This window comes from Nicotiana sylvestris, chromosome 11 (genome assembly GCF_000393655.2).
Source record: "Nicotiana sylvestris chromosome 11, ASM39365v2, whole genome shotgun sequence".
NCBI classification, from domain to species: Eukaryota; Viridiplantae; Streptophyta; class Magnoliopsida; order Solanales; family Solanaceae; genus Nicotiana; species Nicotiana sylvestris.
The window spans coordinates 136,088,919-136,103,941 of NC_091067.1; the positions used below are offsets into that span (position 1 = coordinate 136,088,919).

General features: G+C 36.6%; 2 protein-coding genes across 2 annotated transcripts; one reads left to right on the plus strand and one right to left on the minus strand.

The window, feature by feature from the left end:
- Nucleotides 1–4,227: 4,227 nt before the first annotated feature.
- On the plus strand, nt 4,228–6,909 carry LOC104229036 (uncharacterized). The gene is made up of 4 exons (XM_070161942.1): nt 4,228–4,867; nt 5,033–5,375; nt 6,097–6,214; nt 6,898–6,909. The coding sequence occupies exons 1-4, from the start codon at nt 4,228–4,230 to the stop codon at nt 6,907–6,909; spliced, it is 1,113 nt and encodes a 370-aa protein (XP_070018043.1).
- A 398-nt stretch (nt 6,910–7,307) lies between these two features.
- Nucleotides 7,308–10,782, minus strand: LOC138882204 (alpha carbonic anhydrase 7-like). The gene is made up of 7 exons (XM_070162673.1): nt 10,595–10,782; nt 10,261–10,478; nt 9,188–9,294; nt 8,972–9,074; nt 8,386–8,553; nt 8,229–8,282; nt 7,308–7,665 (listed from the first exon to the last, which is right to left on the minus strand). The coding sequence occupies exons 1-7, from the start codon at nt 10,680–10,682 to the stop codon at nt 7,582–7,584; spliced, it is 822 nt and encodes a 273-aa protein (XP_070018774.1). The 5' UTR covers nt 10,683–10,782; the 3' UTR covers nt 7,308–7,581.
- Nucleotides 10,783–15,023: the final 4,241 nt, after the last annotated feature.

The window sequence follows — 15,023 nt, forward strand, 5'->3', positions numbered from 1 at the left end:
ATCCTTCAATTTCTGCAATCTTTGAGGGAACGGAGGTGATGGCCTCTCAACCAATGGTGGGGTTTACTTAGCCACCGCCTCTTCGGCTGGCTTCTCTGACTCTTTTGATTTTTCTGATTCTGACAATATAGTGGCCGGATTCTCATTAAAGGTTACTTGTTTTCTCTTTTTCAACTGGACTTCTTCTAACTGTCTCCCATTCCTTAATGACACAACATTAATAGATGCCTTAGGATTAGCCTTAGTATCGTTGGAAAGAGCTCCAATTGGTCGAGTATTTTGGGAACTAGCAAGTTGTCCCATTTGTCGCTCCAAATTTCTCATTGCTACGGCTTGGGCCTGCTGGTCAGCCATCACTTTCTTCATCATGTTGTGTGGGCTTGCTGCTTAGCCATCAACTTCTTCATCAGTTCCTCAATGTGACTTGTTGAGTTTGCATTTCGCTTAGCTTGAGGTGGTCTATATTGTTGTTGAGGTGCTTGTGGTCAATATTGATTCTTAGCACCTTGGTTTTCACCCCAAGAGAAGTTTTGGTGGTTCCTCCAGTTAGGATTGTAGGTGTTCCCATACTGGTTTGTCTGGCCCCTAATTGCATTACCCACAAAATAAATAGACTCTAGATTAACTGGGTATAAGTCGCTCGTATGACCCTCGCCACATACTTCTCAAAACAATTGAACCTATTGCACTGGTTGAGTTTGTTGCTTGTTAATAACCAAGGTCATTTGATTGACTTGGTTGGTCAATGTGGAAATCTGCACTGATAATGCCGAGACGACATCTAACTCGAGAACCCTACAGATTTTTGCAATTTGTGTCTGCCCATCTCTCCTTGCCAATCAGGATTGCTTTTGGAGAATTTGTTCAATAACGCATATATCTTATCAAAGCTTTTCTCCAACACTTGACCTCCAGCTGTAGCATCTACCACAATTTTTGTCTCAGGATATAGCCCTTCTATGAATGTGTGAGCTAACACTTCATTTGTCTGATTGTGATGAGGACAGTCTCTTAGCAACCCCTTAAACCTCTCCCTAGCTGAGTATAAAGACTCCCCCGATTTCTATTTGAATGCGATTATCTCACTTCTGATCTTTCCACTTTTGCTTGAAGGAAAGAACCTTGCCAGGTCATTCCATGATGTAATAGAATTAGTTGGCTCTGCCTTCGGCCATCACTTTGCTTCGTCCAACAGAGAGAACGGGAAAAGTGTGAACCTCACATAGTCTGGAGTGACTCCATTAGTGATGTAAGTATCACTAATCTCCAAGAAATTCAGGATATCTGTTGTGGATCCTCGTGTGGAAGACCCATTAACTGCCCATTCGCATTTGGTAGCTGGATCATGCTCTATTTTAGCTTAAAGTGCTTAGTGATTCTGGGCTTCACAATGCTAGAGGTAACATTAGCAATGCTGGGCATAGCCATCTCCTGAACAACCATACGTTGCTCCTCTTCCATGTTCACAGGAAATTGAACAAGTGCATGAAGATTATTTGTATCATTTACTTCCCTCAACCTCCTATGAAATGTTCTCTCAGGTTCGGGATCAAATCCTTAAAGTCTGTCCTGGCTTCTGACCCTGCGCATTCAATCAAAGTTCCTGAGATCAGAGTAACAATCAAGTAATGTTAGACTTGACGAAATAAACAATGAAAGCAAAAACTAGAGAGTAGTCAATATTCAAGTCCCCGTCAATGGTGCCAAAAACTTGTTGCTCCCAAATGCACATGCAAGTATACGTAGTCGTGCAAGTAATAAAATGATAAGTCGAGTGTCGAACCCACAGAGACTTGTTTCAAGTATCCACTAAATTCACCAAGATTGTTATTCAGTTGAGCCAATTTGAGTTCAAGAGTTTAATTATACTAAACTATAATTCTAAGTAGTAACTAAATTATCAAGCAACAAAACAGTTGTTGTGTATTCAGTAGAGACAAATATTCCAGGGTTGTGATCGATTCACCAATCCTATTATGTTCTAGTTAACTCCCCCCTTCATACAATTCACTCATGATTGCTAATTAATCGAACAATTGCTCTCATAGCCTTCTTTCTAAGTACTACTCGCTTATTCAAAATAGATTAACGCCTATATTCCTATGAAATCAATCTATTAAGAATGCATTAAGATTAAGATATTTAATTAAGCATGGTGACTAGGTATATTCCTATCCTAACCACAAATCTGCCTCCCTCCCAGAGTTAAGATCGTGCTCTCTTTAATTCTTCTCTAATCTAAACATGGCTTTCCCAAGCATAGCATAGATAGGAAATAGAACCTAACTGTTGGACAGAAAATTAAGCAATTAATCACAAAATTGAAGAAACAACCATATATTGGTGAATTATAATCAAGGTTAAGTCGACATTAAATATCAATATCCATGGCTAAATCATAACCCTAGAACTATGGGTTTTAGCCACTCTTGATAGTATCAAACAAATTCATAAGTGTTGGATAATTAAAAATACTAAGAAACGATGAAGAAATCTGAGATATCCTTGCTCCGGGATGTTCCTCGTGTGTCTCTAGGTCTAACGTGTGTCCAAAGTTCAGAAAATAACGTTTTCCATGTATTTATACCAAGTAGGGTCGGACCAAGACAAAATCTCCTTTTCCTAGCTGAAATAGGAAAACTTGCAAACTTATTGCTTTTCATGCGTTGCCCAGTGCGTCGCACTAATGCTTTTTCATGTCAGACCACAAAAAACCCAGCCTCTGAACTTTAGAGATTTCTAACAAAAATTTGCATAATGCGTCGCACAGCGCCTCGCACTAGTGCATTTCTTCAGCAGTTGCTTCTTCCTTGAATTTTGACGTCCAGAATTAATTCTCGACCCCCGAAAACGATCCAGGCTTCAACCCTTGAGCTTTTACTCAAACTTCAAAGTTCCACATAGCTCGAATTAGTTCCAAAGTTCAGAAAATAATATTTTTCCATGTATTTATACCAAGTAGGGTCGGACCAAGACGAAATTTCCTTTTCCTAGACGAAATAGGAAAACTTGCAAACTTATTGCTTTTCATGTGTCGCCCAGTGCGTCTCACTAATGCCTTTTCCTGTCACACCACAAAAAATATAGTCTCTTAACTTTATAGATTTCTGACAAAACTTTGCATTAATGCGTCGCACAGTGCCTCGCAGTACCCCACACTAGTGCATTTATTCAGCAGTTGCTTCTTCCTTGAATTTTGACGTTAAGAATTGATCCTCGACCACCGAACACGATCCCGACTTCATTCCTTGGGCTTTTACTCAGACTTCAAAGCTCCACATAGCTTGAATTAGTACCACAACATCTCCATAACTCAGAATCACTCCTACAAGGCATAAAACACACAATAAGTGAAAAACACTAGCGATTAAAGATCAAACACAATAAAGGTGCAGTAAATTAGAGTGCGATAAGCGACTAAAATACGCAATTATAGCCTACCATCAGAATCCCACATCGACAAAATACGGGAGAGATGCCGGCTATATAAGTAGACAGGCCTTAGACTCTAGTGGCGCGATTTAAAGTCGTGCGGGCATATCACTAGTAAGTTAGGCTGTTACATATGATATCTGAGTCACTCCGCATGCAACCTTGAACGGTGGTAGGGCAAATCCATGAGGGGGTGTATATGACACCCTAGGCGAATTCCATATCGATAAAATACGGAAGAGATGCTGGGTATATAAATAGACATGTCTTAGACTCTACTGACGTGTTTTAAAGCCGCGCGAGCCTATTTCCAAAGCGGACAATATTACTAGTGGATTGGGCTGTTACATATGATTATAATCCCGAATCCATAAGGTTTAAATCCTAGCTCCGCCTCTGTTTCTGGTATTTCAACTTCACATAAGCTATATGGAGTTTAATACTGAAAGCTGAATGATGTATTAGTTATACATAAATTATCTTTATAATGCAAAGTTTTATACTGAAAACTGAATATTGTATAGGTTATACCGAATTATTGACTCGGATTATTGTATAAGGAAAGAGCTATGTCACTCTTATCATCTAGAAACATATCCAGGCTCCATCACAAACGTCAGAAAATATTCCATCTTTTTTTTTCCGTCTACTTACCAATTACTAGTAGTCGTAGATAACAGTTGGATACAAAATGGCCGGCTGCTAATGTTGCCTTTCATATAAAATTTCCATTACCAACTCAGTCACAATTTGTTATTACTATATAGTAAAGCAAAGGAAATAAATAAAAAATTAATGGTCATTCCTTTCATATACTTCACTGCTTGGCCTGCCATTAAATCTCATTGGACATATTTTCAATGCTTGAGCAGAATCCTTGAGCAGAATGCTTACCATCTAAATTTTAATTTGTATGTCATGAATTTTCAATGGCTTCTAGTAATTTGCATCTGCATTAGCTCAAGCTATGGCCAACAATTCTATGATTCAACCTCATGTTTTTCTAATATCAGTTCTCCAGGTACAAGATATACTTGTACTTCTCTAAATGATTCTTGTCAAACATTCTTGATCTATAGAACTAATCAAGATTTCACAACAATATCTGATGTTTCTTACTTGTTTGGTTTTTCTCCTGATGTACTACTCACCTTAAACAATGTCACTTCGTCGTCGCAGATTCTTGAAATTGGTAGAGAGGTAATTGTTCCAATTCAATGTTCTTGTTTAGGTGAATCCTTTCAAGCTAATATTAGCTACCGTTCACCTACAAACACAAAATTCGACAACGTTGCTTGTGGAGTTTTTGAAGGTTTAGTTAAATCCATTACACTTTTGGAGGAAAATATTTCCAAGAAAACCAATATTTCTGATGTCAATTATGATATCAAAGCTGGTACAGAGTTGCTAATGCCTTTGAAATGTGCATGTCCTGGTAAATTTTTTGATGTTGGATTAAAGTACCTTATCACATACCCTTTTATTTCAGGAGATGATACATGAAAAGTAAGTGAAAAATTCAATATTTTTATTGAAGATATATGGGGTGCTAACCATTTAAGTTTTAATCCCACTGTATTTTCAAATACAACAATTTTAGTTCCCTTGAGAGGAGAACCCTCTATTAATTTCAGCATACATGATTCTGATTCTCCTACTCCTGATTTTTTACCAACACAAATGGTAGAAAAATCATCCAAAAACCTGAAACTAAAGAAACTTTACATTTCAGTGTCGGCTGTTGGTTTTTTCCTGTTTGCTGCAACTTTAGTTGCTTGTGGTTTATATATAAGGGCCATAAGGAAATTCAAGGCAGAGAAAAATCGTTCTTCGATACATAAAAGCTCTGTTACTTCAGGTTCAACACCAAGAAATTCCCCTCCAACGACTACTAGAAGTTCCACGAATTCGTGCTTATCACCTGATTTACTTGCAGGAATAAAGTAGTCTTTGGGGGAGTACAACATAGAGGAATTGAAAAGAGCGACGGATAATTTTAGTGAAGGAACTAAGATAAGTGACAATGTATACAAGGGTTGTGTTGATAATGCTGAAGTATTGATCAAGAAATAAGATCTGAGGACACAAAACAAGTAATTGATGTACACTCAAGAATCAATCATGTCAATATTGTTAACCTTCGAGGTGTTTGTTATGGCGAGGATGACATTTCAGGATCTTATCTTGTGTTTGAATATTCATCAAATGGAACATTAAGAGATTGTTTGTCAAACTCCTTAGCTTCTCTTAGTTGGCATAAAAGAACTCAAATTGCCTTTGACATTGCCAGAGGGTTACATTACTTGCACTTTTGCACTATTCCACCTTATACACACATGAACATAAATAGCAAAAATATCTTCTTGACTCCGAATGGACGGCAAAGCTTGCTGTTTTTGGAGCGAAGGCTGTCATTGGAACGACGAAGAAAATTGGAAGTATTGGAAGTCTCGGGGGCTGGATTGCCCCCGAGCATCTAGTACATGGCTTAGTGTCTGAAAAAGTGGACATTTTTGCATTCGGGGTAGTATTAGTCGAGCTGATATCGGGAAAAGAAGATGTTGATGGGAATTTTTTGAGGTATTCAATTACATTTTTGAGAGGGGAAGCTAATGAAGGAGGATGCTTCGAACAGTTGAAATTTTTCATTGATCCATGCCTTAGGGAAGATTACCCTTTAGCAGAAGCATTATGTTTAGTTGTTTTAGCTAAAGCTTGTATTGAAGATGATCCTCTTCATAGGCCATCTATGGATGATATAATTAAAGTTCTTGCTAGAATGGTATGATTTTCTTTAGCCGAGGGTCTACATTTAGGCAAGGATCGATAGGGCCTCCACAAGGTAGGTGTAAGATCTGCGTACGTACTAGCTTCCACAGACCCCACATGTAGAAATACAATGAGTATGTTATTGTTGTTGCCAAAATGGTATGATTTCAGAAATATATTCCATTCATCACCATATGCAATGTTAGTAACATCAATTAATTGTACTTGCCCTAGTCAAATATTAATGTCTCTTTGTAGCTACAGTTTTCACTAGATCTATGAATTCTTGCTTTCAATTTGTATTCATTTTTATGAATCCAACTTCCTTTCCATCACTAAGGTACAGTAAGATAGTTCGCATCTTCAAAGACATGTCGTCTATTTCACCGAGCCTCTCTCCGAGACAGTGCGCATATCGTTATATCTTTCGTGTGGATCGAAATTTACCCGATAAATAATTTCGCTACCTTAGGATAATTATAGTTACGGCCGTCTTTCAGCGGAGTGACCTCCATTATTCCTAATATGATTTCTAATCAAGAAAGATGAAACACATGCAAAATCTTCCGTAACATTTCAAGGGAATGCTACTAATGGAACATATAGGAATAATAGGTCCTATTACTGAATATATATTCATTGATCGATCTTTATAGTGTTTGTTGAATTATTCTTGTCAAACATTTTCACTTTCAGATTAAGGTCTAAATTTCTAAATTAAATAACCCTAATATCATAGCCAAAAAAATAAAGTAAATAGACCTCTATGCATATGATAAGATATAGTAAAAATTATATTCCTTGCACTGTCAGTAATATAAGTTAAATCATCTGATTTTTGTAATAATGCAAATTATGCTTTGTTGAGCTTCAATAAAGACAAGGGAATTTTCTAATCCAGTTTTGGAAGGAACAAATGGCTATATATATATATGTTGAACATATGCATGACTCATAGAATCTTTATTGTGCTTTGCCAATTGTTTGACATAATCTTGTCCAATAGTTAATTATTTGTTGCCTTACTCTAATTAATGAACCTTTCCAACATTTGTTGCTTTTGTGTGGTTAGTAGAATGAGAAATAAAGACAAATATGTCAAAAAGACTGAAAACGAGAGGCATAATATTTACAAAGAACAAGCGCCATTAATTTATTTTGCTACAATCTAATAAATAATAAATAGAACAAAGAAATACACTATATTGTGGAAAAAATTCCGACCATGTTTTGAAAATACATGGAAAATAATAGTAGTTTACGGGATAAGGACATTCTTAGCTCATATACTGAACTCAATTTTATTGTATATAAACAAAATCATTGTGACAATAACTAGATATATGGTAAATTACTTCTGAGATTGTAGAGTCATTTTCATTATTCTTTAGGATCATTTGGCCGATAGAGTCGGATCGATCGTTTATTTGCTGCTTGGACTGGTCTTGAATTAGTTTCAGATTCCTGCAAAAGAAAAAAAATGTGATCAAATATAGAGAATTAGCACCCATGGTACAACTAAATGAAGAATGATTGATAACAACAATTTACCAAATATTAGTCATTTTTACAAGATTGAAATATTTGATGCTTCAGAAAATAAAAAGTATTTACATTTATCAATCAATTTACCAAATATTAGTCATTTTTACAAGATTGAAATATTTGATGCTTCAGAAAATAAGAAGTATTTACATTTTTTTTTCAAATTTAAACTTACGCTCCTATTAGTGGAGTGTTAATTATCGTGACGTATAAAGGAGAATAAAGGGTGATTTAGTCGAATATTTTTATGAAGGGGAGCCTTAGTATAAATGGTAAAATTATTATTGCTATGTGACGAGGAGGTTATGGTTCGGGCCGTGAAAACAGTCTCTTGCAGAAATACAGGAGCTTAGTACACCGAGATATCTTTCTTAATCGAATAGTTTTAAGATTAAGGATAATCATATATTTCTTAAAGGGTTAGCCAAATTCTTAAAATGTTACAAAATAATATGGACTGAAGGTGAAGTGTAGCAACTTACGTCATGAACAGCCTCGCGAATTAGTTTCATTTGCTCTCTTGTAACAGTCCTCACCTGAGAAAATATAAAGCAAACGAAATTGAATATTAAACTTCAAATTGATAGTGGCAAAAAGAATAATCACAGCATAGATAGAACGCTAGAGTTTTTAAATTACCTTTCTTACAATAGTCCAGACAACATCTTGAGTGCAAGGAGGAACAGTCAAGGAGCCAATATATCTGTAATATTTTCTGCTACCTAACTTCACTTGTTTTGGATCAATAACTCCAATATTTCTTTCCACACCTTTTGTATGTGCTAGAGCCTTTAAATCATCCTCGATCTGTAACAAGAGATAGAGGCGGAAACAGGATTTAAAGTTTATGCGTTTTGAATTTGCAATCGAACTCATAGCTCGTTAGTTACTGGGTTCGCAATTAAGTATTAATACATATTTAATGAATTTTCTAGCACAAATATATCGTCTAAGCAAAAAGTTACTAGGTTCGTCCGAACCCTTAGATAACACCCTCCCTCCGCCCCTGATCAGAGATCGACCATCATAATTTTTTCTTATATAATCTGGTCTATATTTTAATCTATTGTAGCAAATGCTTTATTTTTCAGTTACTAATACCATTTTTAATGAACATTACTGAAAATTATTTTCTCGTGACCTAATAATATAAAGATTATGTTACGCTATAGAAGTTAGTTTTTTCGGAATTAAGTTGTGTTTAGTGCGTGTATGTAATTAATACCATAGACAAGAAGGAATCAGCTCTTCCAATCTTGTACATAATTCCAACCACTGCAGTCTTTCCATCATTGCTTTCATGGACCAAATGAACTTCCAAATCGAACCTACAATTATTCATACACAATTTAGTCACTTTCTAAATATGGAAATTCAAGAATATAAACAAGGAAATAAAAAGGAAAGTATATGTAATTAATTTATATTATATAATAAGAACCTTCTTCCATTGATAGTATGTTCAGAAGGTGAGTGCCAATGAGCCTGATTGAGTTGATATTGAGTTCCATTTATCTTAATATGTCCAGCTCCACCTTCCCATCTTAACTTCATTAGTAAACAATTATTCATCAAATTATCATATAAGAAATGTATAAAGCAGAGCGAAAAGAAAAATATATAAATCATTCAGAACGTCTCCATATTTAATAAACCATAACGCCCCTCATGATTAATTCAAGGAATTAATACATTTATGGAGGTAACATTTCAGTTGACAAACTCTTGTAAAACTTATTCTAGGAAAGAAGAATGATTAAATTCAAAAAGTAAGTTGATGATTTATTTCCAGATGGTAGGTAAAATAGTAAATAACCACAGACAAAAATGATTGTATATTTGATTAATTTCATGTAGGTTAAGCAGTTGATAGAAAAGACCTAGTTCATCAGTAACCAAAAAAATAATCATTAAAATTTTGATACCATTTTAATAAAAAAAATTGAGTATTAAAGATTGATAATATGGCATCGAAATATATTGGTTAGAGCATGTAATATAATTAAAATTTTAGTTTTTGTAAGAAAAATAAGCGAGAAAATTCATTTTCTCCCTTTCTATGATACATGCTTCCTGTGGAAATACTTTCTTAACCAAATACCGGAAATAACTTCCTGATAATATGGGAAAATATTTTTTTAAAACAACTTACGTCATACCAAATAGTACAATACATGAACATGCGAAAACTTAAATATAACCGTGAAAGAATTATTTTTCAGAAAATTCTTAGGGAAACGTGCTACCGCTATCTTTCGGGTACGTACTGAATAACCTGCTCATTGTGCAATAGCTCGCAATCTACACAGAAAATGCAATTGTACTAGGGAAGCCCGGTGCAACAAGCTCTAACTGAGGAGGCTGATGGTGAGGGAAATCGATCTCAGATCTCCCCACGTGGGAAACCACTCAGCCAACGTACTCTTGCGAGCTAACCATGAAAGAATTAGGTCTCCTCTAAACGTGATGAGAATAAATGGAGTGAGACAAAAACTGTATTATTTTTGTTCTTACCATCATATCATGTCCTCTATTCAAAAGAGTAGAATTGGATGGTTTGTAGCTTCTATGAAGTCTTCCCAAATGAGATACAATTTCAACCCTCTCATTCAAAAGATCAATTGGAGATTGCAATTTTCCTGAATTACACATGCTCCATTCTGAGTGAATTTCACCCCAATGAGATGGCCCCTTCTCACTTTCTTCATCGTAAGTAAACTCACTTTCATCATCTGTAATAATTTCCAAAAAAAATAAAATTAACAGATCATAAGTTTCAAAAGTCAAAACACAAAAACCAAAGCCATATTCACTTAATAAAAATTGAGAGACATAAACTGAAACCTACCAACTTCATGAGATCTTGCAAGCAGTGCACTTGTGAGGAAAAGAAAAGAAAAGAACAAGATTTTGTTGGTTCTTGTAAGCGTTTCCATTTTTTTTATCCAACTATAGAAAAACTTGTGTTTTATTAAGGAAACTTTACCAATAGAAGGTTGCTTATAGAGAGGAATGAAGTATAGATTCTAAACTTGTACTTTGTTATGGAAACTTTACCAATGGAAGGTTGTTTATATAGAAGAATAAATTAAAGTAGCATTAGTGGAAATAGAAATGTGAAATTGACCAAGAAGATCTATAGCTGGCTTTGACCACAAGAATAATGTGAAGAAGTTTTCAAGCTATATTTGAGTAGCTGAGCAGGTTTGAAGTATATGTTGTTTCTATTAGTTAAAAAACATAGGATAATTAATAATAGCAAACAAAATGACCACCGACTATTTCCATGATTTTTCCTAGTGCAAATTATATTCAATGTTTAATCAGAATCGTTTGTTGAAAAGGACCGTTTGTAATTTTTTTTTGTCTAATTAGATTTGTTAATCTCATGTCACTATGTTGTTGCACCACTGTCAGGGTTCATGTTTATGATCTTGGGATAGAATATAAAAATAAAATAAAAAAACGAAAAAAAAGAGTTTATCATTATACGTAGATAAGCAGATCGATGGATATATGATTTTGTGAACTCAATGGACAAATGATGCTTGCACTGGTGGTTGAGCACCTCCACCACCAACCCGTAGATTGATGGTTCGAGTCATGCTGAAGGGTAATTAAGTGAGAACACTATTGATTCTCCTAACCGGGGGAGGGGGTTAAATTTCACAAATGGTCATATAACTATGACTCTTTTTTTACCAAAGCCATATAACTTTATTTTCTCACACAAAAATCATATAACTATGATCTTTTTCACTAAAGTCATACTATAACTTTGTTTTCTCACACAAAAATCGTAATACTTTCACTAACGCGCACAAAAATCATAAAACTTTCACTAACTCACACAAAAATCATAATGGTGAGAAAACAAATTTTCGGTAGTATTTTCTTTTTTGACGTTTTTTTATTTTTCATTTTCAGTCTAATAAATAATTACCCAGCTGCACCCAAAAAGATAGCCGATAAAATATTTTTATATATATGTGTGTATTATACACATATAATATACACAGTGTATATATTTTGGCTAGCAAATGCAATTAGTTTCGGCCAACCGGTTAATTTTATATTCTTCCTTAAAATAGGAATGATCCAACCCAACCTGACCCAATACCCTTATACGTAAGTTAAAATAATACTAAAAGTGAATTCTTCCCCCGTAAAAATCTTAGTTCGGAATGCATGAGATTCTGACAAAAAAATAACGAAATAAAAGGTATAATTAGCAAGCTAAAAATGCTATCAATTTGGGAAAAAAATAAAAGATAGAAGTTGTATGGGTCTAAATTTGCCTTCAAGAGATTTAAAATGAAGTAGCATTACGAAAAGTAATATGGCCGAGGTCAAGACCTAAACAGTGGGGGTTATAGCCGAGCAGTCGATAACGGCCGAGGTCAAGCATCGAAGGCGGCAGTAGCAGCTAGTTTTGTAATAGGATCTTTAGAAGAATATTTCAGTGAATATTCTTTGTACCTGTATTTTTAGGGTTGACTGGGGGTATGTCCCATATAAAAAGAAAGAGAGATAAGGTGAAAGACATGTAATATTCTCTGATAAGAATACTCTTGAAAAGCAGATTCTCTCTAGATAAATACAAACAACACCTATTTGGAGATATTTGTTTTGGTTGATTGTTCTATACTTTTTCCATCAGATCCGAGAAAATCTCCGATATTCTTATATTTGTTTGTAATTCATCATCGTCAGAAGGAAGAATCGTCTACCTCATTCAATATTGGGTGAATTATTCTCCTTATTTACTATAGTGCCATCTATTGTTATTTAATGCTTGACATTCCTCTCCCATTATTGACATAGAAACATTAAATACATGTTGCATTTATTCTCTCCCAACATTGTTCAACATCATCCAGTTATACTGATTATAAATCTGAAGTTATTATTATAAACTAGGTTTAACCCCCCATTATATAAAATTAATTAGTTCAACCAAAGGATTATATTTTTTGGTCAAACAATTTGGCGTCGTCTGTGGGGATTTCCTAGTTAAAATTTTAGTTTATTCTAGATCTATAACTGACAAAAAAAAAATGCAGAACCCCCTACTCTCTTGTACACACAGATCTAACATGGCAGGTAACAGAGAAGAAAGGATGAAGGCAGTGGCCGATCTCACCACCAATCTCTTAAACACCATCAACGAGGTTTAAGACACGGAGGGTGAAGATGTAACACCGGACGGCTCTCCCAGGTGAAGTGGCCCGCCCCTCTCTCATGATAGTATCACAATGTCCTACGGTAAAGGGGCTTCCACGTCTACAACGGAAGAGGCGCCACCAGCAATGAATAAATTACTTGAGGCTTGGTTGACAAGCACGCTACATGCCCGCCCAAAAAGCAACCAGAGAGAATGCGAGGACCTGCGTTGCACCAATAGCAGCCGAGCAGCACGGCCCTCCCCCTCCAATAATAGGTATCACTCACAATGTTAGTAATGTAGGTGACGACACCCTCACAACCATTCTGAGGAATATAAAAAAAATGGAAACGAGAACAAAATGCTACTAGACCAAATGAAGGAACATCAATAAAGGGTAGACAAAATATCGGGTGCCCCAAAACTCTTACCAAAAATAGATGTGGGTCGGTTCGTGGAACAACCCTACATTGAGAAGCCGACCAGTATGTCATACCTAAGACCTTCAAAATTCTACCCTACCTACAAATATACGACGACACAGTCGACCCTAAAGATTATGTGACTCACTACGTCACTGCGGTAAAGGGGAGCGACCTCGCCAAAGAACAAGTATCCTACTTCCTGTTGAAAAAGTTTGGTGAAACCCTCACCGGAGGCGCATTAACTTAGTATTCGCAGCTGCTCGCATGCTCCATTGAAACCTTCGAGGAGATGGCCAACAAATTCGTAACGGCCCATGGTGGAGCCAAAAAGGCGGAGGCAAGAGTGAACGATATATTTGTTATAAAACAATCACCTGGAGAGGGACTGAGGGACTTCCTTGCTCGATTCAACCGTGTGAGGATGACCTTACCAAATGTATCAAAAGGCATGGCTGTAGTAGTTTTCCAAAATGGGCTTAACAGAAACGGGTCGAGGGCGACTAGAAAGTTGTTGAGTCGGCTTATGAAATATCCCCCAACCACTTGGGATGAATTATATAATGCCTACTGTGCCGAAGTCCGTGCGGACGAAGACGACCTAAATGCACGAACCCAACAGTTAACATCGGTACAGGGCGAGTCCAGGAAAGACTGAAGAAACAATGCCATAAGAAACGATGCTAGAAGAGATCTAGCAGCTCCAAGACCCAACCGAGAAAGAAATCAACCATATGTCATGGGTGCCTTCATGACCCCCTCCCGTCCTGAAGAAGGTTCATCTAGGCCAAGGACAGGGACTCACCGGAGTGAGAGAGGTATGCCCCCTTTGCTATCTGCTCACAATTTTGTGTCTTGCCTTCAGAAATAGTGTACGCATTGGAGAAACTCGGCCCAAAAGTGAAGTGGCCGCAAAAAATAAGGTCCGATCTAAGCACCAGGAAGTCCAATGCCCTCTGTGAATTACACCAAGAGCGAGGTCATAAAACAGAGGACTGCAAGGCATAAGGTCGTGAACATGCTTCACCAAGGGCACTTGAAAGAGCTGTTGAGCGATCAAGGAAGGGCCAACATTACCCGAGGACGTGAACAACACCAGGGGCCACAAAAACCACCTTCACCAACTCGTACCATCCAAATGATCATCGGAGGCGGTGACGATGCGTCAATCAATTGCGTAAAGTTCATCACGATCCACAAACTCAAACGGTCGATCACTCACGAACGGTATGACGAACTCGAAGAAAGTATCATCTTCGATAAGTCGAATACCCACGGTTTGTTTTTCCCTCACTATGATGCTCCGCATATTAGATACAGATGTAAAACGTATTATGGTGGACGATGGAACGATGCGTGAATTATCCACCCTCGAGTGCTTGCACAGATGAAACTCGAGGATAAGATATTGCCACGCTGCATCACGCTAATCAGTTTTAACAATACAGTTGAACGAATATCCGGAGAAATCACACTCCCCGTTCTGGCTGGCAGCGTCACTCTAGAAACCACATTCCACATCATGGACCAAGATACGACATATAACACCATAATAGGTCGACCCTAGATACACGCCATGAAGGCCATTCCCTCCACCTTGTATCAAGTTATCAAATTTCCCACACCATAGGGAGTGTTCAGTATACGAGGAGAACAACGCACTTCCCGAGAATGCTATTGTGCATTGTCCA